A 26,588-nucleotide genomic window follows, 5' to 3' on the forward strand; every position below is an offset into this window, starting at 1 on the left:
CGTTTTAAAAATGGATCATTTTCATTACATTTCTTTAGCAAATCGCAGCTGCTAATGCGTTGCGTTAACTGTGATTCTTTCAGTTCGTGAGGAACCCATGTATCGAGTTTTTGAACATAGCCAAGTTGTTTTAAGTGATTTTCAGTGCATGTATGTGACACATGAAGCTTCTCTGCAATCTCACGTGTTGTACTGTGACAGTCCGAATTGATTATTGCTTTGATTAGGGCGTCATCAACTTCAACTGGACGACCAGAGCGTTTTTCATCTTTGAGTGAAAAATCACCAGAACGAAATTTGGCAAACCAATTTTGACACTGCCGTTCTTTTAAGGCTTCGTCACCATAAACAGCACATAACTTTTTATGAGCTTGCGATGCGTTTTTCCCTTTGCGGAAATAAAAAAGCAAAATATGACGAAAATGTTCCTTTTGATTTTCCATTTTTCAACGAACGCCAAACGAAAACTACAAAACAGATAAAAAAAACTTTTTTTACTGATTAACAGCTGAATAGCCAACTATCAAATAACAAAATGTGTTTTACATTTGTACTACGTCTGCAAACCTAAAAATTCAACTGAAGCCATATATGTGTAAAACCCGCAATTACTTAGCTGCCGACCCAATATAAGCACATAAATGAGTATCCTAGATGTTTTCTAAGTATAAGTGATATCAGGGACATTAACCAAGGTCCTCTTTCAGCCCATTCCCTAGGCGTCTATTGGTAAGACTGAGTTAGATAGACCATGATCCTGATCCAGCAGAAAAAACTGTTCCCTTAATTGCCTAAGAGATTCATATCTGTCAAAGTTCTTTCTTCTCATGAAGGTCCACTTCTCATGTAGTGCTGGATGGATCCACTTTAGTTTGTGGGTCAGTATTTTACAGAACTATGGATTCTGTCATCTTGTGGACTTAAATTAAAGGCCATGTGCTCCTTTGTGATTTGGTGGCTGTTATAGAGGCAGCCTAAGCTGATGCATTGAAACATGGGTATAACTCCTATCTCTGTAATAATATTCTTGTTGATTTTCCAATTTTGATGAGTATATGTGTTATAAACAGATAGATAAATGCATAAGTTCTAAATGTGAAAGCCAGTGACAGAATTCTACTTGCTTCCTGATTCTAGAAGAACTTCCAGGCCAAAGCTTTGATAGCAAAGGCTACTTTTGTGGAGAAGAAATGATGCCCGTGTATGAGTCTGTGTTCATGGAGGATGGGGAAACTACCAGAAAAATAGCATTGGAGACAGAGAGACCACCTCAGGTAGAGGTACATGTTTGGACAATTCAAAAGGGTGAGCAAAACAACATTAATTTTTCTTTGTTTTTTGGTGGTTGTGTGTGTGTGTGTGTGTGTGTGTGTGTGTGTGTGTGTGTTTTGTAAAGGGGCTACACGGAATGAGGGGAAGGCACACCATAATTGTGCTTCAACCTGTTTATCCATTTGGGACAGAAGATTTCCTGATTGCTTAGAAACTAGCACATGACTAATACAGTTGTTATTATTATGGCCTTTAACTTTAACTTTAACTTTAGCGTGGGCTAAAAAATAAAAAGTAAGTATTTAATTTTTTTAGGGGTTTGTTGTCTTTCTCTTACAACAAGGCTAGAGGAGTGTTTCTCAACCCTGGCTGCACGTCAGAATAATCTGGGAGAAAAAAATGTTAAAATACCAAATGCCTGGGCCTACCTCCAGAGATTCTGACTAAGTATTTGGGAATGGGGCCTAAGCTTAAGTGCTTTATAAAGCTCCACAGGTTATTCTAGTGTATAGTTAAGGTTCCAAACTATCAAACTATAGTCTATGGTTCTTTCCAACATGAAGTTCCACAAACATGAAAATCCATTCATTTGGTAAGAAGCAAAGTCTCTTGAATCATGCTATGTACTCTGTGGTAAGACAAATTTAAAACGTGATCTCTGCTCTCAAGATTATAGTTTCACTGAAGGAACAATCCCAGTCATGATGTCCAATTTCTTTTTTAATTATTCACATTACCATAGCAAGCCACATTGTGCTCACTGTAATTCAGATTATCGCATAGGTAAAAGATAAATGCTGATCTAGTCTGTTCAAGTTTTCTAGGAATCTCAAGGTAGAGGTGAGATTTAAATTGGAAAATTATAAACATCTCCCCCCCGCCCCCTTACTGGCACCTGCATAAGTCTCAATAGCACTCAAACTTTAGTATGTTTCAGTATCATGCAAGGTGGTTTATAACGCAGCTTCCTGGCCCCATCCATGAAATACTACTTTAGTAGCTTCTAAAATTTTGAATTTTTAAGCAATAGGTTGGTGATTCTAATGCAGATGGGTACTTGGACCATACTTGGAGAAATAACTGTTCTAGTATTTGTGGGGCTTTTTCTCTCCCTTTTCATAACCACCTTTCTTTCTTGAAAGAAAGAGTTCCTCCCTACCCCTTAAATATATGCTAGAACACACATATGTTTTTTGTCTATGTTTATTTTTGCTCTATACCTAGGAATGTTGATTTTCATTCTCTTAACTCCATAGCACTGCTGTAGCTGGCCACCAAGGACTAAGCACTGTTCTGTTGGATTCTAAGCAGTGGGCCCACTCTTTGTCAGGCAACATCTCACACTCCACAGAGCTGTATGGATGTTCTTCAACTTGCTAGTGTAGCATTTGAATAACCCTGTTTCATAGTCGGGTAATCAAGGTGTGTGCATGGTAGGCAGAGAAATACCCAGGCTTCATTTCCATGTTGCTCCTTAACTTCATGGTAATTTTCAATAGTTTACATGTTATTTTGATAAAAGCAATTCAGTCAATGTTGATATTTGGAACCCCCTTATTTTAACTCTCCCCATTTTTATAAGAGAAAGCTAAAGGAACTGTAAATATTCCCCAAAGAAAAATATGCTTTTTGGTGAGTTGAACATCAGGAATGGCTTCTCCATTTACACAAACAACATGTTTGCAACCCCACTGCTGGCTGTCATGGCTTAGCCAAGAGGGCATCCCAGTGGTCTTTTACCCAGACTTGGGGCAAGGACAAAATTTCTAATACTGCCCATGTTTGATTCCATGTGGCTTTCCCTGGGATGGTGTCCCATGATCAAAAGCACTATTTCCCGTATTTCCATCCTCTAGACTAGCTGTTGGCAAACTCATTAGTCAACAGAGCCAAATATCAATAGTACAATGACTGAAATTTCTTTTGAGAGCTAAATTTTTTAAACTTAAACTATATAGGTTGGTACATTGTTATTAACTTAATTAGGGTACTCCTACGCTGGCCTTTGCTAAAAGTTCAAGGGGCCAAAGAGCCGTATGTGGCTCGCGAGCCGCAGTTTGCTGACCACTGCTCTAGAGCAGTGTTTCCCAACCTTCTCTCATGATGAGAATCACCTGGTGGAGTTGTTAAAACACAGATTCCTGAATCCCAACTAAGAAGTGCTAAACTAGAATTTTTGAGAACATATAGGTAAAATTGCATACCTAACTTAGTGCTCTGTATATAAAATCTGTCTTAGAGCACTAGTTAAGTATACAATTTTACCTATATGTTCCCAAAAATTCTAGTTTAGCACTTCTTATTTGGGATCCGGGAATCTGTGTTTTAACAACTCCACCAGGTGATTCTCATCATGAGAGAAGGTTGGGAAACACTGCTCTAGAGAACCAGGAGGAAGCCAGTGAAACAAGGAAACAAATAGGGTTAATTATAACCCTTGAGCAACCCAAGTTCTGGTTAAGCACATTACACAGCAGAGCTCAATATTCCTAAGCCCCAGTAATGAGATTATATGCTTAGCCCAAGCAGAAAAAGGGGCTGGTGGTTCCAGATAGAGAAGACTGATCACCTGTCCAATTTTTTTGCTTGGCTCCAGGCATCCTCCAGCATTTCCATATTGAGAAGATCTCCAAGAGGATGTTTGAGGAACTCCATCATTTCAAGCTTGTGACCAGGACAACCCTGAGTAAGTGGTACCTCTCTTTCTTTACCCCTCCCTGGAAAACACATCCAGTTTTCAATGAAGCACAGCTCCAAATAAAGTCCTTCTGCATTCTTAATGAGCATTAGTAATGCTCACTATCAGCATCAGAGAATGTTTTATCTCTCCTCTGGGTAAATTAGCAGGGAAAAGGGTGTCTGGATGTGAATGAACTGAAGTTATTGGACCTTGTGAATACAAATCAAGATGTATTAATCGAGGTTTTATGAACATCTTTAATGAAACTGATAAACCCAGAGTTTAAAGATGACTAAAGAACTCTCACAAGATTCCAGATCTGATGTATTTGTCGAGACTTCACATCTAAAAGGGTGCGTCCTCTTGTGTTAGGGATGAGTGACAGAGAAAATTATTCCTGTATTGTTTCAAAGATGTATTTGGCTCTTTTGAATTGCCCCTAGGTGTTAATGTTTCTTTAAAAGTATTCAGGTGCTGAGGCATACTTGTAGCTCTCCCAATTTCTACGCTAGATGGAGCCTAGGGACTAGATACTGTTAGGCTCTGGGGCGGGGGGCAGGAGGGGGTGGGGAAGCACTTCTGAAGGAATAAAAGACAAAATTTCTATCCACAGGGAATTCTAATAGGCGAGACAGAACATGAAAATACTTTCACTATGAATTAGTATACTTCTGAGGAGTTAAATACCTAAGTGCTCAGGGAAACCTGCAAGGAACAATGATATGAGAGCCAGGTGGGCTTAACTGAGGAAGGCTTCAGGAAAAGGTGTGTTTTGAAAGAAGGGTGTGACTGGGCAACAGGTCAGGGAATCAGTCCAGGAATAGAGTGCAGCCAAAGAGAAGACTCAGACAGCAGCAAACAAGACGTGTGGGTGTGGGTGGGTGGGTGTGAGTCAGGAACAATTACAAAGACCATATATGGTGCACAGAAATATGAGAAGAGTTGGAGATAGGAAGTAGTCAGAGGACCTAAAGGAAACCAGTGAGAAGGTCATATATAATGCAAGTATCACTGGCAGATGCTCTATATTTATAAATAGTATAATGATATCAAAATGGTGTTTTGGAAGGATGATTCTTGGCTTTCATATGAATTTACTAAGCACCTACTTGAATAAGGCCAGATTATGTAGAGCCCAATATGCCATGCTAAGAAGTTGGACTTGATCTCCAGACCAGAGTACCCCAGTGAGGGTTTTTAAGCAAGTAACGGATCTAATATGTTTTATAGAGAGAAGCAGTTATTGTATGGAGTGAAAGTTGGACTGTTAGTGAAAGAGATGGTGATAGTCTTAATTATAAAGTGATTTTACAGTATTAAATACTAGAGGACCAGTGCATGAAATTTGTGCACAGGGGGGTTGTGTCCCTCAGCCCAGGCTGCACCCTCTCCAATCTGGGACACCCCCCCCCCCAAATTGCCCTTCCCTGCAGGCCTGGTTGCCCACCACTTCCCTCTTCTGCCAGCCTGGTCACCCCTAACTGCCCTCCCCTGCAGGTTTGATCGCTCCCAGCTGACCTCCTTTGCAAGCCTGGTCCCTCCCAACTGTCCTCTCCTCTGGCCATCTTGTAGCAGCCATCTTGTGTCCACATGGGGGCAGCCATCTTTGATCACATGGAGGCAGCTATCTTGTGTGTTGGAGTGACAGTCAATTTGAATTTTACTGTTTTATTAGCTAGGATGTTAGACAGAGGAACAGAGGTCACTGTGATAGGCAGTTCTGAGATTAAATAATCAAGAACAGTATCAAAGAGAGAAATGAGTGTGGAAAGACCCCAATATTAACTTTATAGAATGGGTGAATTAGTAATACCATTCACTGATGAGAACCTCTAAAAATATTAATTTGGTGGAAAGAAATGAGTTTCACTTGGAACATCTTTGGCTTAAGATGCTTAAGAGCCATCTGATTAGAGTTATCCAATAAGCCACTGGAAATAGGGTTAATGAAATCAGTTGTCTGTACTTCAGGACACTGATAGACAATGAACTGGGCAGTAGGAGAATTAAAATGGAAAAATTGGGTTTTCTTATTTGTGAGTAAGAAATAAAGGACCCATAGTCTAGGATCTCATGATCAATTATGTGACTTTTGAAATATCAATTAATTTCAAAGAACATGTTTCTGTTCATACTGTGAACAAGACACTGTGCTATGCACTAGAGATCTTGAAAGGTTATTTAAACTTTCCGCTAATAACAGTTAGGATTTGACGTGTGTAATAGATGTGGATGGTGTGTGCTTCAGACTCTGTGCAACTGAGGGAAGTGAGGAATGAGAGGATCCTGTAGAGTCATCTGGGGACAATGAAGAACAAACCTGGCCCCTTTATATAATGTGTGTCTCAGATCCTGGCACATAGTAAGGCTTCAGTAAAAGCTAGTTACCTGCCCAAACCTTCTCATTTTCCCTTCTACCTTGCCATTGAGTTGGATAAAATAGGTACATAGTAGCAGAGAAACTGAGTCTGCAAAGAAGGGGGGTCATGTTTTTTATTGTGGCTAGTGGAAAAAAAAAGAGGTTCAACAAAGCTTCGGAATTAAAAGGAGTTTGCTAACTTTGGACTAGGAGTTCTCCAGGTGTGACACCATGAGTGGAGGAATAAAAAGAAAACTGAAGAGGGTATTCGAGTTGGTATGTATGCTATTGGACAGGGCAAGAAGATAACAGGAAAAGGAAGATCTTGTCACTCTCAAGGACCAGGAAAGTTAGAAAAGAAATGAGCCAGAGATCTGAGGTAGTTTCCAGTTTTCAGCACAGAGTGTGCACTCAAAAATGTTTGTTCAGCATGACAGAATGAGGAATAGATAAATTGGCAAGGACACTTTGGAAGTGTGGACAGTTCTATGAAGAGGAGAAAACAGGGAATACAGACATGTTTACCTGGAGCAGAATGGGATCACATGTGGGATGTGAAAATGGAGCTCTATAAGGACCCATAGGAGGTAATTGAGGGGTGCTTAAAGAGGGGGTAAGGACAGGATGCAAGCATAGCAGAAAGATTTTAGAGAGAGAGGCAGTTATGTGGAGTTAAAAAAATTAGCTACACAGACACACACACGCACACACACACACACGTGTGTGTGTGTGTGTGTGTGTGTGTGTGTGTGCGCGCGTGCACATATGTACACAGAGTTTGAACAAAGGATAACAGGAATAAAGAAAATGGCAGTAAATAACCCAAACCAACATATGGGCCCCCCCAAAGTAAGCAAAACCCCAATTATGTGACAGGAAGTATTTTCCAAACTTTGACCTGGTGCCAAGTGAATCACCTAAATAGTAACAACCTGATAGTGAGGCATTTTGCAAATGCTAAATACACTGTAAAAATTCCAAGAATAATACTTAAATTTTACTCTTGAGGAGGCAGTTATATATTATTTGTAGGATTCTTACAAATGCTGTGTGGCAAATGAAAATTCCATGGTCGACTTTCCATATCTGCCCTCAGAAAAGTGTTTTGGGAGCTACTTTGCAGAAACCACTTGACTGTATTCCCTGGTAGGTTAATGTATGAGTGGGGAAGGAAGGGGAATATTGGTTATACACCTAATTAGCTCTGCTCATGTATTATATATCCAAGCTACTTTGTGTTTGTCTTTTAGGCCAGTGGAAGATATTCACCGAAGGAGAAGCTCAGATCAGCCAAATGTGTTCAAGTCGTGTGTGCAGAACAGAGCTTGAAGATTTGGTCAAGGTTTTGTACCTGGAAAGGTCTGAAAAGGGCCACTGTTAGACAAGACAGTATTGGATAGGATAAAGCAAGGAAACTCCAGCTGCAGCTGGACTGCAGGCTTATTTTGCTTAAGTCATCAGTGCTCTAAAATACAAACTCAAATGCAGTTAATTATTCACGCTATGCACAGCATAACTTACTCCTTTATGTGGAGTGGTGTGTCACCCCTTAACCATCTTTTCCAAAGAGACTGGAAGAGTCTTGATTTATTTGTAGGAAGAAGAGAGATGGAACACCATATCTCTGTTCTAGTTTCTGGGAGAATCACATTTCTTTACAGGTTAAAGAGTAAACAAAACTCCAGGGTTTTTACTAGGTAGTAAGAAAGTTATTCAATGAAAGAAAGAGAAGGCAATCACTGCTTAGTATGGGTTTCTATAATACAGAGAAAATATTTGTATGAAATTATACTCTTCGAATTTTAGAATGTCTTGTGTGTTGTTGTTTTTTTTAAAAAAAATTAATCACACACACACACACACTAAACTACAGTCTTTATTCTGAGGCAAGACCAGCATAGACTCTCTCCTCCTTTTCTTGGTCTGGCTTCCAAGTAGCTTGGCAATTGTTAGAACCCAGAAGGATAAATAAGGAACTGTGAGCAAAAGGCTATGCCCTTGGCCTATGGTAAGTTTTTTGAAGTTGCCAACTATGGCAGCAGGTTGCAAAATAAGAATACCATGTCATGGTTGCATGCACTTTGAAGTGGTAAATAACTTTTCCCTAATGAAACCACTTCCCTTTTCTCCCTGAATGTACTGGGCCTTTATAAAGAAGTTGTAATTATGTACCCTTTTCAGAAACTGAATCCGTATAAGACAAGTAATAAAGGAGTTGACAGGCGTCAATAAGGCCATCTCTGTGTTTTCAAGTCAGTAAATAATAGTGCAATACTCATTAATTTTCTTGAGACCATAGTTTTCTAATTCAAAAATGTAGGTGAAATCATTAAATTCTAGAAACTCCTTAAAAAGGCAGTTTTTCTATTATCCAATTACAGGAGTTGATTTTTACTTTACAAAGGGGCTCAATCTTCATGAGCTTATGAGTGTCAGCTCTTTAGTTAGGAGAATTATGGCTTATTTGGGGAGATGGTAATTCTAAACAGATCTTTTCCTAAACCTTCCGGCCATTCAAATCTCGTCCATCAAGTATGGATTTGAATCAGGGATCAGAGAGAAGGCTGGTCCAAAAATGTCTATTTGCAGCCCAATACAAGAGCATAAGTTATCCATTTTGAGGCCTGGCATTAGAAATTATTTTTGTGGGAAACTATAAATTCTCCACAGTAAGGATGCCAAGCCTGCCTTTTAGATTTATCTCCTCTGACAAGCATGAATGAATTCTAGTGACTATTTAAAAATATTAAGGACCCAGAAATCCAATATTTCTCATTATATAATCATAGATGAGAGCAATATTTTTTCTTAGAATGTTTGATACCAATAAGGAAAAATGAAAAGTTCAGTCTTTATGGCAACTTGCACTAGGAGTCTGTCCTCATAAAAGAGACAGGTGTTTCGTGGCCAGGCTTTCATGGGATATCTTCTCACCAGTCCCTTATGCAGATTCTCCTCAGGAAAGGGGGGGGGGGGGTGCTGAAAGGCATGGAGCCTTATTGGAGAGAGGGTTAAATTGCTGCTATCTCCCTCCCAGAGGTGGCAGTATTCCCATAGTGTGGAAAGAAGTAACTGATCCTGAAGCAAAGTGGTGATTTCCCCTTCTTGATGACTCACCCCAAAGCCTTTCCACCCAGGTGTTCTCTGAAAGTTCAACCTTCAGAGAACACCCAGAGAGCTTCCCTAGATAGACTCCTACCCCCAGGTGATAGGGCACACCTTTACAAAATGCTGTGTGAAGCAGGAACTAGGGAACTGTGCTGGGCCAACATAGAAACCCTCCAATGTTTGATGTTGTATAGGGAGTAGGACATAGGAAGAAGAGGCCAAATGCCTGTAGTTAGTAGAGAGGAATGGATGTGGTTCTTATTGTGTATTTATTTGTATTATAAACACTTGTTACAACCAAGACCATAAGTACTATTTAGCAGTTGTATTCATTTTATAATTAACTCGTGTAAACAATTAAGAATAACATAACAATATTATCCTTTGACTCTTCTCATAGGACATGTACCTAAATATGGTACTTATTTATGTAGTCACTGTGTTTCTGGATTTTTAAGTTAATAAAAGAGTTAATTTTGAAAAATCATGTGTGATAATGCTGTGTAAGTGATTGACGCTCTGGATAATGCTGATTTTAGACTGGGTAATAGGTGATGGGTACGTGAGCCAGGCTGTTTCTCATTCAGGTTCAGACACACACACACACACACACACACACACACACACACACATTATATCATAATGGCTAAGAGAAGAAACTTTGTAATCAGACTACCTGAATTTTTAATCCCAGCTCTGCATTTACCAGCTGTGTTTGTCAATTTCCCCAACTATAAAATTGGGGATAATAGTGGTGTCATTCCTTTTGCCTGCAATCTTACAGTGAGGTTTAAGTTAGTTAATGCATGTAAAGTGAATAGAATGGTGTCTAGTGCACAGTGAGCATTCATTTTTGACCATGAATGTTCAAAATGGCATGGCACTGAAAATGCCCATTGGTTTCTGGCTTCCCTTTAGGCCAAGACATTTAAGATTGGGGACAGAAGGCCATTGACTTGGATTTCAAGAGAGCCTCAATTTTGGTCTGCTCCTCAGTGGCAGATTTGTATAGGGAGCAGGATAAGAGTTTTATCACATATGTTGATTCAAACTGTATTCCCTCAAACCCCTAATACCAACTAAATTTGTGCTATCACAGAAACCAAGAGATTAAAAAGCTGAAATGTCAGATAACATAAAGACAGTAAAATATGCATTGGTATTAGCAACACAGAAGTCATTAGTGGTGGAATTTGGGCAGTGTTTCTCAGTTAATCCTCACCACAGCCATGTATGGTAGGTCCCATTATTGAACCTATTTTAGAGATGGGAATCTTGAAAGCATTCACTTTTACTTGTCATTAAATGTAAAAATATGAAGTACCATATTTTTCGGACCATAAGACGCACTTTTTTCCCCCCAGAAGTGGGGGGAAAAAGTCCCTGAGTCTTATGGTCCAAATATAGCCTACACATATACTTTAAAAAAAAAAGTTTTTTTACTTGCCCGGCTCTGTGTGGTCTCTGTGTGCTTGCCCGGCTCTAAAATGGTTCTAAATGCTGCTGTTTAATTTACAGGGTTGATTACATGTGTTTATGACTGTGATGTTGGGTTTTAATGCACATAAAATATTTTAGGACACTATTTGTTTCAGAATCTTTTTTTCTTCATTTCCCTTCTCTAAAAACTGGTGCGTCTTATGGTCCAGTGCGTCTTATGGTCCGAAAAATACGGTATTTGCTCAGCCACAGTATTTCCAACTAGACTGGAGAGCTCCAAGATCGCAGGGACCCAGTTCTTAGCACTTCCAGACATTCAATAAATATTTGCCAAGTGAATAGTCAATCTGATAAGATTTTCTCTAGTTGGGGAAGAAAGCAGTCCAAAAATTACTTAAATACCCAGGGTCAGTAAATTGTTCAGGATATTTTCTCTTTACCTCACTCTAAGGAAAGCTAATACAATCTGGATTAACAAATCCAAAAGAAAAAGTGCTTTGTTTGAATTGCAAAACAATTTGCCATAAGATATCTTTTAAAATAAGTATTGAGTTTACACATAGTTGCTTTGGTGGGGGCATTTTTAGTGATTAAATCAAAATATCCCTGCATTTGTGGCAAGGCCACACAACTGTGAAGGATTCTTGCTAAGATCTCAATATTGTGCATGATAAGTAGTATCTATATTTCTACATATGCTATCTATATGTTATAATGTAGCATTTATAATAGCTATGTGTAAATATTTCTCTCTTTTCCATGTCCAACGCAGCTAGAGAGCAGTCCAGTTCCTGAGTGGGGGTGGTCAGGGATTGAGAAAATGAAAGAAAGAGACAGACACAGAGATAGAAAGAAAAAGCTGGGGCTAGGTGGGACCACTGTCCTCTGAACATGGACAGGGACAGGAACAGTGACCCAGAGCCATATAGCATGTTTATTTTGTACCCCAAATACCAGAAAGTTTTACTAAAAGTCAAGACAAAGGAGATTATTTGCATTCTTGGGTGGGCCCAAGTGGTATTCATTTCTGGTGCTTGGCTGGATTTACATAATAAAACCCACTCCCCAGCATCTAGGCAGAAATGAAGGTCAAGCTGAGAACACTTCTTCCTTTTGGCAGAATGTGTTTCCAGCACGTGGTTTTGCCTACTGCCCTGGATTCAGCTAACAATAATTTAAGAAATGCCCTTGTGCCTTCTGTTAATGAAAAAAAACAACAACATTGAAACCTGTAAAGAATTTTTGTGAGTTTATTTGAGCTAAACTTTCGACATATGCAGAGAAACAGAACCTCAACGAATTGAGATAATGCTCAAAGAATAGCGGGTTACAGTTCTCTATTTATACACTGAAATCAAAGTAGGGACATAGGTGGGTTACATGAAATTCATTGGTGATGGAGTAAGGAGGCGGGAGAAAGCAAAGTGGTGGGAGACTCCTGGAATGGGTAAAAAGTAAAATGATGGACTTGTACTCAGGTGAGTGCAGGAACAATTAACATGATAACAAAGGAATTTGAGGCATCTGTCCTGGCGCTCACCACATTTGGTTGTGCCCCAGGGGATCCGGAAAAAGGGAAGCCACAAGTTACCCAGACATTTCATAGATATGTTATCTTAGAGGCAAAAAGGCAAATGGTCTCAGTAAAAAGATCAAAGTTGATCTTTGGGAAAATATCTGGGACATGACTACCTACTATAACCTATTAGATATCTAATTTTCAAAACATCTTTTGTGGTTATCTTAGATCTCTGGGTTTGCAAGACTGCCACTCAGGCCTTCCCTGAGCTTGTCAGATTAGCATGTGGCTCTTTTCTTTCACACTTCCCAGGTGCTCTCTACAGCTATGGTACGTCTTACAATAATTTTTATCTATTCATGAGTGTGTGTGTGTGTGTGTGTGTGTGTGTGTGTGTGTGAGAGAGAGAGAGAGAGAGAGAGAGAGAGAGAGAGAGAGAGAGAATAATTAGACTCCAACATGGTGTGTGTATGGTGCCTTCACAAAGTGGACAATACAATAGAATTGAGGTCTGGATTCAAGGCAATGTAGATAAGAGGAGTTCTGAGTTGCCTCAAAGTATAAGGAGTCCCTGGTCTAGGAATGAAGTATTGGCCAAATAAAATTGAGCATGCATTTTCTTATAGAAACATCATTATATCTGATGCTCAGATTCCCAGGCCAAGTTATAGTGTTTATCAGTACTTACTTAAATTCAGATCTGGGGGCAAGAGCAGGGTGTGAGGAGAGAGGAGTGAGCAGTGAGTTTCCTTTCACTTTTCTGGGTGGGATGGGTGGGAGGGGATCAGGAGCAGGCTTTTGGCAAAATGTCAAAGAAGACAAAGTTTGAACTTGACAGCTTCTTCTCTCCATTTCATCATGCACTCTTCTGATCCCTCGTACTGTCATTCCACCCTTTACATCCAGCTATTCCAGACCCAGGCCTGCCTTACTCCACAAAGAACCTCAGACTCTGCCATTAATGACCTCACTCAACAATCAGAAACTGAATCCCTTCAGGGCAGCTGTCTGGGGCTTAGAAGGAAGCAAGTTTAGTGAAGTAAATGAGAGTTGCTTAACCCTCAGATACCTTTTCACATTTAAACACGTTATTACTCTTTATTACCCTCAAAATGAACTTCCCAGTTACAAAATTACAATTGAGTGAAAACCTTCTGGCAATGAAGGCAATAGGAGGGAATTGTGCAGATGTTGGGGTGGGGGTGAAGTTTGATATTTGTGGGGATGGAGAAAGTAGGCTGCCCCAAGTACCGTATTTTTCGGACCATAAGACACACTTTTTTCCCCCCAGAAGTGGGGGGAAAAAGTCCCTGCGTCTTATGGTCCAAATATAGCCTACACATATACTTTAAAAAAAAAGTTTTTTTACTTGCCCAGCTCTGTGTGGTCTCTGTGTGCTTGCCTGGCTCTAAAATGGTTCTAAATGCTGCTGTTTACTTTACAGGGTTGATTACATGTGTTTATGACTGTGATGTTGGGTTTTAATGCACATAAAATATTTTAGGACACTATTTGTTTCAGAATCTTTTTTTCTTCATTTCCCTTCTCTAAAAACTGGTGCGTCTTATGGTCCAGTGCATCTTATGGTCCGAAAAATACGGTAATCAAGCCATACCTATCTTTCCTGCCTGAGTATCTACAGTCACTACTTCCACAACTTATAAATAGCCCTAATGCCCTGCTTTTCCAGGTTTTTTCTCCTCCTACTTCTGAACCTGGTATTTCTATAAAATGTGCAGTTTTGGGTTTGTTTATAGGAGGGATTAGCAGCTCCCATGACAGCAGAGGCCTTGTGAAGGGGGTGAGGCTACTTGTCTACTGGTGTTGTGGAGAGGTATCTGTGCAGCTGTCCATTGGCACTCACTTGGCCTTGGCCCTGGCCCTGTGCCAGCCATAGAGGGGGCACTCAGAAACAAATTTGAAAACTCAAGAATGTATTCATGTAAGTAGATGGTTTCATCAGGAGGTAATGACAAAGAAAAGAAACACTAAAGAAGGGTTTTAGCTATTTTCAGCCCTGCAATCAGCACCAAAATTGATAATAAGAAATTGGCAATCAAACCTAATGATGAGTCCACTCTCATCAGGAAACCAGAAAACAAGGAGTTAATACTTGTAAACAATTCACACGTATTTTCCTTTCTTCCTATTTCCTTCATCTCTTAATTTCCTTATCTGCAGAGTGGAGATAAGAATAGTCCCTACCTCACAGGGTTCCTGTAAGACTTAAATGATATAATACAATATAAAGTGATAATGATGGTGGCCCATAACAAGTACACAGTAAATCCAATTTTTTAAATTAGGTGAATCATTTGTTCTGGAACTTTAGTAATTCAAAGTAAGGGGAAGGCATGCTTTGGTTATTTCAGGCACAAAATGCAACCTGAGCCTGGTTTTGGAGGAAGTGCCATCCTAACATAGCTAAAAAGGAGAAAACTTTTGGGGTCCTGATATAGAAAAGAACAAGGGATGTCCCACAGAACTTCAGCCAGGATTAGCAAGAACAAAATTTATATGTCAAGGAAATTATGAATGAAACTACCCACTAGAAGCTAGAAGTTGTGGCCAGTGCATTTAGTTTTAAAATGTAATCACATGGCTGACCACATTTTTTATTCTGGGAAACAATCAGAGTATTGTTGTTTACCATTATTTTAATAAAAGTCCACAATGTGAAATGTTCCAGGGCTATTTCCAATGTTCATTTACTTATAGCTATAGTAACAGGAATGCTTCCATTCATTCTTTCATTTATGGAACACCTACCTACACAGGGCCACATACCATGTGTGTTTGGTTTTCTAATTCCAATGATAAACAGATAGACCTGGTATCTGCTTACACAGAGGTAATTGTTATGCCCAGATTTCATGATCTCCAAGGACCACCAGGGGGCCAAGTCCGATGCAATAGCAGAAAGCCTGTTCCATGCTAGCATGGGCAATGTCCCACTTACACCAACATTGGCGTGGCAGAAGAGCACGAGTTTCAACAGATCAAGGGGCTTTATAGGGGTGGTGATGTCACTGCTTTGGCTGACCCTGATTGGTTGGGTGAGGGCTAGGGTCCAGTTACAAAACAGAGGATAGCTCCGCCCTGCCCCACAGTGCAAAATGGAGTCAGGAGTTAGCCCTGCCCGACCCTGCCCTCTTATTCCCCCCTTGTCTTATGTGCATGAGTCAAATCATTGACACAACCCACTTCCTTTAAGGGCATTCGCTATTCTGTTATCTAGCCTTACTTAGCCCTGGACTTTTTCACTGGCTAGTAAAAACGTTCTTACAGTTACCAAGACCCTTAATACCATAGTTCCCATCAGTATTGTCCTCACTGAAGTCTAGTTCCCCTCCTGCAGGCATTCCTCTTGGCCTGCGTGGAGCCCAGGCTGGGGATCTCACAGGTGAGGCCACTAGTTGCCAGGATCCAGGCCATGCAGGAGCTGGGAGTCATGTAGTCAGGTCTGAGTGTGCTCATGATAACAGTGTAGCTTCCCTTGGAGACCTTGGGCAGTGAATTTCTTTACCCACACTGAGTTCCCGGGCTACAGGGTCTGCGGTGGGCACTGGCAGTGCATCTGGAACAAGCAAACTGCAGAGCCTTTAAGGACTTAAGCAAGAGAATGATTATGAATTCCAGCTTTCAGTTTCTCCTTGACCCTAGGAAGAATAGAGGGAGGTCTACCATATATTATCTCAAACGGGGGGAACCATCCCAGTAGGGGGTACACCTAGCCCATAAGAGGGCTAAGGGCAGGGGGTTGGTCCAATTTTCACCGGTTCAAGGACACATTTAGTTAAACTCCTTTTCAGAGTCCTGCTCATGCCTGTCCTAAGACTTGAACTATACTTGAACTATACTTTGAGATGCCTTGGCTACAAAGGTGGGTCTGTTATCTGATCCTATGACTACTGGCAGCCTGAATCTAAGTATAATCTCCTGGAGTAATCTCTTGACTACTATAGAGGCAGTTTCTGTCCTGGGGGGTATATACTTCAACCTAATCAGAAGTGTCTACAAAAACTAAACCTTAATGCCCGTGGCTTAATCTCTGAAATCCACCTACCAATGCTCTCCTGGGGAAGTTCCCTAGGACCCGAATTCCCAGGGGGACCCCCTTACCTGGCTTCTAAGGGGGTCTTCACAGAAGTTCAGAAGTCTTGGTAACACCTAAGTAGGTAACCTGGTGTCACTGGGCAACTAAAATCTGACCTAGAGCCTCTGGGACCAACACTCTGTCATCTGGAGGGTCCACCAACCATCTGGTCCTTTGATGGCTTGCTTCTGTTTAGTCAATTCCTCCTTTCTGGCTGCAGTTGATAACCCTCTTTCCCTCATCTAGTGATGATGGCAGCACTGCATCACCTCCATGCAGCCACAAATGGGCTCCTCTGGACCATTATCCGGAAGCAGGCCCACAGGGCTGATGGCCAGTGTAGCTCCTGGCCCAGAGTCTGCTTATCTGCCTCCTTCATGAGCAATGCTGTGGTGGCCACTGCCCAGAGGCATGCTGGCCACCCTGATGCCGCGGGATATAATCTCTTAGATAGGCAACAGGTCTCTTCCAGGGACCTAGAATTTGAGTGAAAATCTCTTTGGCAATGCCCCTTACCTCACTTACGGAAGGGCTTCACAACGTCTGGCAAGGCTAGGGCAGGTGCTGAGATAAGAGCCTTCTTTAGCTCCTCAAAGGCCCATTGTTCCAGTTCAGCAGCTGCATTCCCCAGTACGTGTTCCTTCCAAGGTCTACAGTCCTTCTTGATGTCCAAGGAAAACAGTCAGTTTGTCTGGTGGCTCCTTGGACTGATGTACGACTCCCATCAGCTCTGTCAAGACTGAATAGGCTGCCCCAGTGTCCACCAGGAAACTAACAGGTTTGCCTCTCACTTGTAAGGTTACCCTAGGGGCTTAATGGAAAGGAGCACCAGTCCTGTCAGTTCTTTTCTCCAGCTAACATGCCAGGATATTTTCTCTTTCTCTGTTCTCCTTTTTCATCACATGTACAACCTTTACAAAAATATTTAAAATGCCATATTTCTCCTACATATACAAATATCAGTTTCTGATAAGCCTGAAAAGGGGAATGGGGGAATTTCTAACTGTGCCTCTAAGCCCCCTACCAGAACTCGGTGAAAAGTGTCCAAGCAGTCACAGGGGGTTCTTGGGTCTCATTGGGGAACAGGGGGGTCACAAGGAAATTTCTCTCCTTGTCCCTGCCACCGCTACTCAAAACAACCCCTGGAAGGGATGGATGTCGGGTTCTCCCACCGAGGTGTTTTTCCAATGGGAGTCCACTCCCTGTTCCCACTGGGAAAGGAGCTTGCCTCCTGCTAGTAGGGGAACTGGTGACTCCTACATTGCAATCAGACTCCATGAATTTTCTGAAAAGCCCCTCTGCTTGAGGGTATTTCCATTAATATCATTAATCACATCAAACTTAAATGGCCAATTGAGACAAACAATAGTTAACTTTAGAATTTGGTCCCTGCTTTTAACCTTTTGGACCACAATTGTTACAACTTCATACCTTCAAATTAATTCAGAGCACTTAGCCTTAAACAAATTAAAGGTTTCTTTCTTTCTTTTTTAAATCATACTGAACAAGTAATATATTTGAATTCTTAAGTATTTACTCTAGGCATTTAGTTACCACAATTATATAACTTCTCCAAATTTAATTTATACAATACTTTGAACTTTTAAAGCTGGCAAGTCAAATATATTTTGCATGTCCTAGATGAATAACACTTTACATTTCTAAGAAAAATACAAGACATAATCAATTAAGAGCTTCAAATCTGTCCTCTAGATTTTTTATGAGGCAAATTTAAAATTTACCTTTTTACTTATATAAGCAAACTTTAAAGAAATTTTTTTTGCCTCAGGAGTCTGGAGGAAGTTTGCAGCCATTCAAATGCAAATTACTACATACCTTAGCTTACTGGGAGAGTGGTCTTCCATATTGGATTGCCCCAGGTCTCTCCCTTCCCCCACATCCTGCTTACTTTGGGAGAAGTTTCAGCAACAGATTTGGCCACACATGTTTTTCATGCTTAATAAATAAAGACAGATCTCAATTTTTTTTTCTTTTTTGCTTTCTGAATAACTAGCATCCAATTTGGCCAAGATAACACCCAATTTGCTAGTTCTTTTATGATTTTTAAACAAAGCATTGAGTAATCTCATTGTGGGAGAGCAGATAGACTTGCCTTCTCCTGCCACCTTTAAATTTCTCTGCACCAGAGGTGGTTTTAGCAGTGGAGTTTCACTTCTTATTACAGATTTTAAATTTCAAATAGAAACTAAGATTTTAATTTGAACAAGAAACCACATTCTTTAAGCATATCCAAATCCCAAAACCTTCAGAGCTCGCAAGTCAAACATCCAGCAACTACCCATTAATAAACCTTTATATTTTCAAGAACAAATTCCAAAATCCAACAATTAACTTTAAACCACGTTTTTTCTCTGCTGGGGAAACTGGGAAGCAAACTTGTAGCTATTCACATGTAAACCTGTCCCTTGGCTAGCAGAGGTATAGCCATTCAAATGCTAATGAACACATTCTTTAAAGATAGCTGAAGGCGGAACTTGCCTACCCTAAGCTGGGGGGAATCAAGGGGCAAACTCTCAGCCATTCATATGTAAACTTGCTACCTACTTCCTGCTGGTTACTTGCCTCAGGGCGGGAAATTTCAAAAGAACTTCTTGGGAAACTAGCTTTAATTTATCTCCCAGTTCATCTCCACCATTCTTAAAGCTAAAAAACAGTTTAGGGTTTTATTCTGTACACAGAAAAGAGTTAAGCCCAGCTCAAAACTATGCGCATTCGTTTTGAACTGGCCTTTCAGCCTCATGTGAGTACAGAAATCACTGATGCATAAAAGATGGCAAGTATGAGGCCTCTCTCCCCTCCCCCACCTCCTGCCTGCTCTGGGAAGAAAAAGTCAGCAATACAAACAAGAGGAAACTGAAACCCTTACTTATACAAACATACAAACAGGGAACACAGAAACAGACAGCGGGCCCCTAAGATCAGTCTTCAAACTCTGTGGAAGCAAAACCAAATGAAGGACTCACTCCAATGGGTGGCCCTCCGACATTGAAAGCTGGCCACTCACTAGAACAACAAGTCCGCCATCGGCCCTTCCGGACTTCCACAACACAGAAAATCACAACAACCATCAAGAAGGGGGTGCCCAACATCAACATTTCAACTTAAAACCAGACCTGGGAGAGGATTCCACGTCTCTCCTGCCTGTAAATCAGACATCAGCCTCACGCCAATCGCCTCATCCTGGGAAAGATTTCCACATCTTTCCTGCCTGTGAGGGGCCCTCCTGGAAGGTCGGAACATCTTCCAAATCCTCTGGCCCATGGTCTTCCAGCAGTGTGTCCACCTAGACCTCTTTGGGCACTACCAACATGAGGGGTTTCTATGTTCCTCCAGAGCGCTCACACAAGCACACAGACATACACACACTTACCACAGCTAGTCAGGCTCTCTAGATCAGGGTCCCTCAGGGTCTTGGAGATCCCGGACAAGCCCCCAAATGTTATTCCCAGATTTCGTGATCCTCAATGACCACCAGGGAGCCGAGTCTGATGCAATAGCAGAAAGCCTGTTCCATGCTAGCATGGGCTCTGTCCCATTTACACCAACACTGACATGGCGAAAGAGCATGAGCTTCAACAGATCAAGGGGTTTTATAGGGGTGGTGATGTCACTGCTTTGGCTGACCCTGATTCGTTGGGTGAGGGCTAAGGTCCAGTTACAAAATGGAGGATAGCTCCACCCTGCCCCACAGTACAAAATGGAGTCAGGAGTTAAGCCCTGCCCCACCCTGCCCTTTCAGTAATAATCTAACAAGGAATACAGATACTGAACAAAGTAATTTCAAGTTTGATAGGTACTATTAAAGGGCAAGTCCACGATGCTATGAAAGTGTAGATCATAAGAGTGTGTCCTCATCAGAAAATGACAAGGAAGATTACCCTGAGGAAATGACATTGGAGAAGAGGCTTAAAGGAGACTTAGAAGTTAAGGTCCCACACATATTTTGTTTGAAAATAGTTTCACTGCTATAAAAGAGTTTGAATAAATGTTGGTCTAAAGAACTGATTCTTTTTGTGACTTCTGTTACAATTACAGATGCTCCTGATAGGAAGAGCTGGGTACCCACTGTAAGTCTCCCTTAATAACAAAATTCCACCAAAGAAAATACAGAGGAGAGCCCTATAGCTATGGAATACACTACAGAGAAATTTTTATGAAGGAAATTTTGATGAGGTATTTTTCTGAAGTATAACTCTCTAAAGGAGATGAAGGAACCACTTAGGTGCTGGAGTAGGGGCAGTAGCTTACCAAAATGTATTTTATCACTAACATTGCTTAGAAATGCCAGAATATAATGGTGATAAATATTTTATTAAATTTTATTCTTTTCTATTATAGTTTTGAAATTATCTGCAGACAATGCACCTAGTTATTGATTACACCCTGTATACTTCTCCCACCTTCTACCCATCCCCCATCTCCCCCACCCCCACCCACATGCCACTAGGTAGCAGGTAGACAGAGGTTGGAAAAAGACACAGAAGTTTTCAGCCCATTTATCTTGAGCCTTTACTCTGCAATTCTAAGAAAAGCATCTATCTGGAATACCTCTTGAGATATGGCCTCTTCTCAAACAACTAAAGTCATTGTACATTTTCCTTGTTAGTTACAAGGAAAGTAGCCACTTATTTCCCTGAGGTTATATCAGGCAGAGAGAGGAATTGAGGCAATCAGCTGGTTGTCAGGCAACTTCTGCTGGGACTGGCCATTTTTTCCCCCCTCAAATGTCTTTTTTGCTTTGGCTAATGAAGACCTAATTTAAGTATAACTATCCTCCTGTATCTGTAACAAATACACAATCACATGAGGTGGGATTGGGAAGAACCATATATTAACCCCAAGCCATGGTCAAGGGGATACCTGGAGGAAGACACAAGATTAAGAAGGTTCTGATGCAATATAATGAGAAGGAGGAGGGTATTTGGTTTAAAGGAAAAGGTCTTTGTGCATTTGAAGTCAGAACCGTGGCCTATGGGATGATCTGAAGTTTTGGAAACTGAAGACAAGCTCCAAGAATATTGAGACATTCTGGCAACTTTTGAGAGAGAACCCCTCCAGAAAAACACAAGAAAACGTAAGCTGATTTAATGGCTTTGGAAAGAAAGTGGGACACTGGGTTATATAGAATAGTAAAGATTTGTATAAGTAAGTATAAGAGAAGAAGGTTCTGAGAAAGAAAAAAAAAACAAGGGAGAAATTCAAAAGGAAAGGAAGTCTAATGTAGTCTGCTAAAAGTTTGGGGTAGACATTACTATATCTTTGCCCTCCCAACAAAGAATTATGCAAATTTGATCTTGGCCACATATTTGGAAGCCCTTCCTTTTAGTCTCTACCCCTGGTGCTCAGCAACCTTTTGAGTGTCTTCCAACATTGGAAGAAGCTGGAGAGCATTGAGGGTTTGACTTTTTGAAGTGGTACCAACCAAACAATAAGTCATCAAAGTTTGACCACAGTCATAAACACATAAAGAATCCATTTCCACAAGCACAAATGACACCCCAAAATTTGACCCCTCTAGTCCACTAGACCTGCTTGGGGCCATGTTTGATTCCCTCTCTGCTTTTAGGATAGAATTGTGCAATAGCCTATCTTAGATCAATCCAATTAATTTCAACTATTGTGTTAATGACTGCTGATAAGTTGATGCCCTAGCAAGTGACTTCTTTTGTCAATCAAAATTTTCTCTGATTATCTTATGATAGTAGTTGTATTTTTCATATCTGCTGATTGAGAAAATATAGAATGAAAAAATGTTTTATAAATCTAGTACAAGTTAAAACATTTTGTGCTTTATTAATCATAACAGCCATCAATATTTTAGGAATATTAATAATATATGTGTAGTATATATTTATTCAAAATAAAGACAATACCTCATTCACAGGCAAATTTGCAGGTCCCTTACAACAACTTCCTGGTTAACCTGAGGGTTGTAGCCTCAGAGTAAGAAACACTGTCTTAACCTCAAGAAATGACTGAAATAGAAAGGTTAATGTATTTGAAAGTTTCATACTTGTTTCAATTATGTTTTAATTAGTTGATAATTTATTTAGATTTAGTGGGATAAATGTATTAGTAATAATGGTTTATTTTCTGGTATTTCAATGTTTAGATAGTTGAATTGAACCACAATATATGATATATAAGATAGAATTAATATGTAATTATAATTTTAGTGGGTTTTAGGTTTTAATAAAGGCCACCTGGCAATGCATACTGAAGGACAGATGGTAAAAACAAAGACAGGTAGGTGACCACAGTTGGTTCAGGCTCACACAGCAGAGCAAATTAAGGGCTTGTCTCTCAGAGCGATGTGGAGTCCTCCTCTTATTGGGCAGGAGACCTCAAATGAAGATGGTCTCTACAGCAGCAGGTCTCAATCTGTGTGTCAGGACCCACAGGTTGAGAACCGCTAGCAGGGTTGCCAAAGACCATCTGAAAACACAGATATTTACATTATAATTCAAAAAAGTAGTAAAATTGCAGTTATGAGGTAGCAACAAAAATAATTTTATGATTGGAGGTCACCACAACATGAGGAAATGTATTAAAGGGTTGCAGCATTAGAAAGGTTGAGAACCACTGCTTTAGAGCATACTCTGGAACCAGCCTCCTGGGTTTGAGTCCTGGCTCTGTCATTTATTAATTTTATAAGCTTGGGCAAGCTACTCTGTATTTCTGGGTCTATTTCCTCCTTATATATATGTGGGAATAATAATACCTCATGGAGTTGCTATGAGAATTAAATGAGATAATGTTTATAAACTGCTGAGAAAATTGCCTGACATATGGTAAAAGTTATATATATGCTTGATAAACAACAAAGAGTTAGACCATCTCTTCCTTCAAGGTACTTAGAGTCTAGCAGGAGACTGACTTTAATCTAAAAAGCACATAAGTAAATGTAAAATGCAAGTGTAGTCAGTACTACAAAGATTTACATGGAACTATGAGAGTTTTTATTATAGGGATTTGACCAGAGACAGTATCTCTGAGGAAGTGCTATTTGAGCTGAAGATAAGTAGGAGTAAATTAAGCAAAAACAATGTCTTCGGAAGAAATATGATGAGTGACTCTATATTTCCTGTTTCTGAACTAAGCACTCTTTGAATGACGGCATGATCCAAATCTCAAACTTCTGTATTCTTCATCATGCCCCATAAGTAGGATAGATGTCCTGGACAAATTTAATAATACTTGTGACAAGAAAGTGTTGCCATTCTGGAAGCTTATTCTTTTATCCTCCTGTCTGGCTACCCCACATCTAAGAAAGCAACTGTACAAAGAATGCTTGGGAAAGTTGAAGCACTCAGTCTACAAGGCAAGGCCACTAAAGGGAAGCAGCAATTGGATGATGAATGTAACTCTCTCTGTTAGCATTTTGACTGCTATATCATTTCAAAAGCATTTGCTCCACAGATTCATGCTTGGGAATCTAAGAAGCTGTGCTGAGCAGAGGACACTGTGGGCTAAAGTTCCTCATGCTTTCTTGTGGTGTTCAATTCTGAAGCCCACAATTCTCTGGAAGGGCATTCTTTATAAACCAAAGACTCTATTTCATCACATGTGGCCAAAGAATTGGAAGTATTAGGCACCTGCAACAATTTTATTTCCAGGATTCTTTCTCTTGTCAACTATAGATCAGGAAACAAATGTATGAAAGAAGATATCTTTTGTCCTCATTCAATGTAGGAGCAGCTGAGATCATTTGCAGTATGGAATTGCTGAAAACCTTGAACAATCCATTTCAGGACACTTTCTAGAGAACATTTCCATCTGGTGTAGAGTACCAATCCATCCTCAAAACCCACCCATTTTCTTACAGCTTTGCTGTATTTTAAGAGGTTTCATGCACATTTGTGAGAAACCAGTAAACATAAACAATACATCAGTTTGGTTAGTATATTTTGTTTGCAAGGCACTGAAAATCTAATTTAAATAATCTTGACCCCTTTAAAAATAACTTATTGTCCAATGTAACTGTATGGTTCAATGGCAGACCCAGTTTCTGGTGAGTTTATTCTACTCAGCCAATCTCTTGCTCTTTCTCTCGTTTTTGAGGTCCACTTCTTTGGTGAGGGCTTCGTTTTTACATAGAATCTTCCTTCTTGGTCTAAAGAGGGACCAGGCCACATTTTACCCCATTCATGTCAAATGAAAAGAAACCCTTTCTCTCCTGCACTCCTCCCCTACCCCAGTATTCCTGCTATAGTCTGAATATTTGGTCTGATTTGAACAGCTTGAAATATGTGTCCACCCCAAACCAATCACTGTGGCAAGGGGATGAAATGAGTGACTGGCTTATCCCAGGCCATGTGTTTTGACCCGTGTTCCCAAATAGGAATCAGGTTTGTTGGGAAGGGATAAAGTGGAAAGCAAACAACAAAGACCCACTCTACACAATAATAGTAGTAATTGTTGCTTATCCTCTCTAATAAAAGAGAAACATGCAAATTGACCGTACTATCACTACACCCACCAGCCACACCCACCAGCCAATCAGAGCAAGTATGCAAATTAACCAAAACAAGATGGCAGTTACTTTGTATATTCATGCCAGAGTGAAGACTGAAAACAGAGTAGAAAGAAGACTGCAGAAGGGAGCAAAGCTGCAGAGAAGCAAGCAAGTTGGGCTGTGGAAAAGGAAGGGAAGCAGGTGGGATTGGGGAGAAGGGAGGGAAGCAGGTGGGGTAGCGGTGACTGCAGCAAAAAGCCCTATTGCAGGAATCTTCCTGCAAGGGGCCTCTAGTATTAAATAAATGCTTTTGCTTTAAACTTGTCTAAGTCCTTTCCTAAGTCCTTTCCTGTTTATTAGCACATTAGAGCTTTATAACAACCCTGAAAGTTGGCTAAGACTGGAAATATTGTTCCTAAACTAGTATATCTGAGAAAACTGAAGTCCAGTTAAGTCAAGTGAATAGAATGAGGCTACACTGTTGCATATTGTTAGTCACTTGACTCACAGAATGTATAAATCGGGATTCTCTAAACACCAAATTCGTATACTGTATTGGGTTGTGCTCATTTGTATCTTACTTTTTAATCCCATAACCCATTCCCATTCCTCTCTTTATTCCCATGCCCATACCCATTCTAATAGGTTTCACATGTAGCTTTTGTGTTTCAATATAATGGTGCTGTGTTATATATCCATTCTGTCTCTTACTTTTTTATTCAGCATTAAGTTTGAAGTCAGTTCATAATGCTGTATGTATATTTTATCTGATACTTCCAATTGTTGCATAATACTCCACAGCATGCATTCACCATATTTTACCTATCCACTCTTCAGTAAAGGGTTCTCACTGGTATTCTGCTAACCTTCCACCACCACAAATAACACATCCACAGACATCTTTATACTTGCCCACCAAGGGCTTGTGGAAAATACACACACACAAGCCCTTGGGCAAGTATGAAGAATTGCTAGGTAATAGGATAAGTGTATATTTAATGTAACTAAATTATCAATATGACCCTTAAGCCAGTGAGGCCTGCCTGGTCACTATTTCTTCAACTTTAACCACATGTTACATGTTATATCTCCCTTTCCTGCTTTAACTTTTTCTTAGCACTTATACCTATCTAATAAATTAAGTAATTGATCATCTTCATTATCTTATTATAATAAGTAGTTATTATAATAACAATTTAACAGATTTTTGTTTGCTTTCTTCACTGCTTTTATCCCAAGCATTTAAAATAGCACTTAACACGTGGATGGTGCTCAATACATTTTTTTGAGTAAATAAGGTAAAGCCAAATTGTTCTCCAGAATAGCTAAACCAGTTTACATTATGCAGACCATAAAGGTTTTTATATCCCCACCAGAGGCCAGGTGCACGAAATTTGTGCACAGGGCAGGGGGGAGGTGTCCCTCAGCCCAGCCTGAACCCTCTCCAATCGGGACCCCTTGAGGGATGTTCGACTGCCCGGTGGGATCAGGCCTAAACAGGCAGTTGGACATCCTTCTCACAATCAAGGACTGCTGGTTCCCAACTGCTCACCTGCCTCTGCCTGATTGCTCCTAACTGCTTCTGCTTACCAGGCTGATCACCCTCTAACCACTCCACTGCCAGCCTGATCGACACCT

General features: G+C 40.4%; 1 protein-coding gene across 5 annotated transcripts in view; it reads left to right on the forward strand.

Annotated features, from left to right (window-relative positions):
* The window catches only part of CHRDL1 (chordin like 1), a 183,275-nt gene extending 173,372 nt beyond the window's left edge, over positions 1–9,903 (forward strand). For all 5 annotated transcript variants that reach the window (XM_036454463.2, XM_036454464.2, XM_036454461.2 and 2 more), the window contains exons 10-12: positions 1,138–1,305; positions 3,869–3,958; positions 7,562–9,903. In XM_036454463.2, coding sequence (XP_036310356.1) covers positions 1,138–1,305; positions 3,869–3,958; positions 7,562–7,692 — 389 coding nt within the window. In that variant the 3' untranslated portion in view covers positions 7,693–9,903. The remainder of the gene's footprint in view (positions 1–1,137; positions 1,306–3,868; positions 3,959–7,561) is intronic.
* Positions 9,904–26,588: the final 16,685 nt, after the last annotated feature.

Source organism: Pipistrellus kuhlii, unplaced genomic scaffold (genome assembly GCF_014108245.1).
Source record: "Pipistrellus kuhlii isolate mPipKuh1 unplaced genomic scaffold, mPipKuh1.p scaffold_m20_p_29, whole genome shotgun sequence".
NCBI lineage: Eukaryota > Metazoa > Chordata > Mammalia > Chiroptera > Vespertilionidae > Pipistrellus > Pipistrellus kuhlii.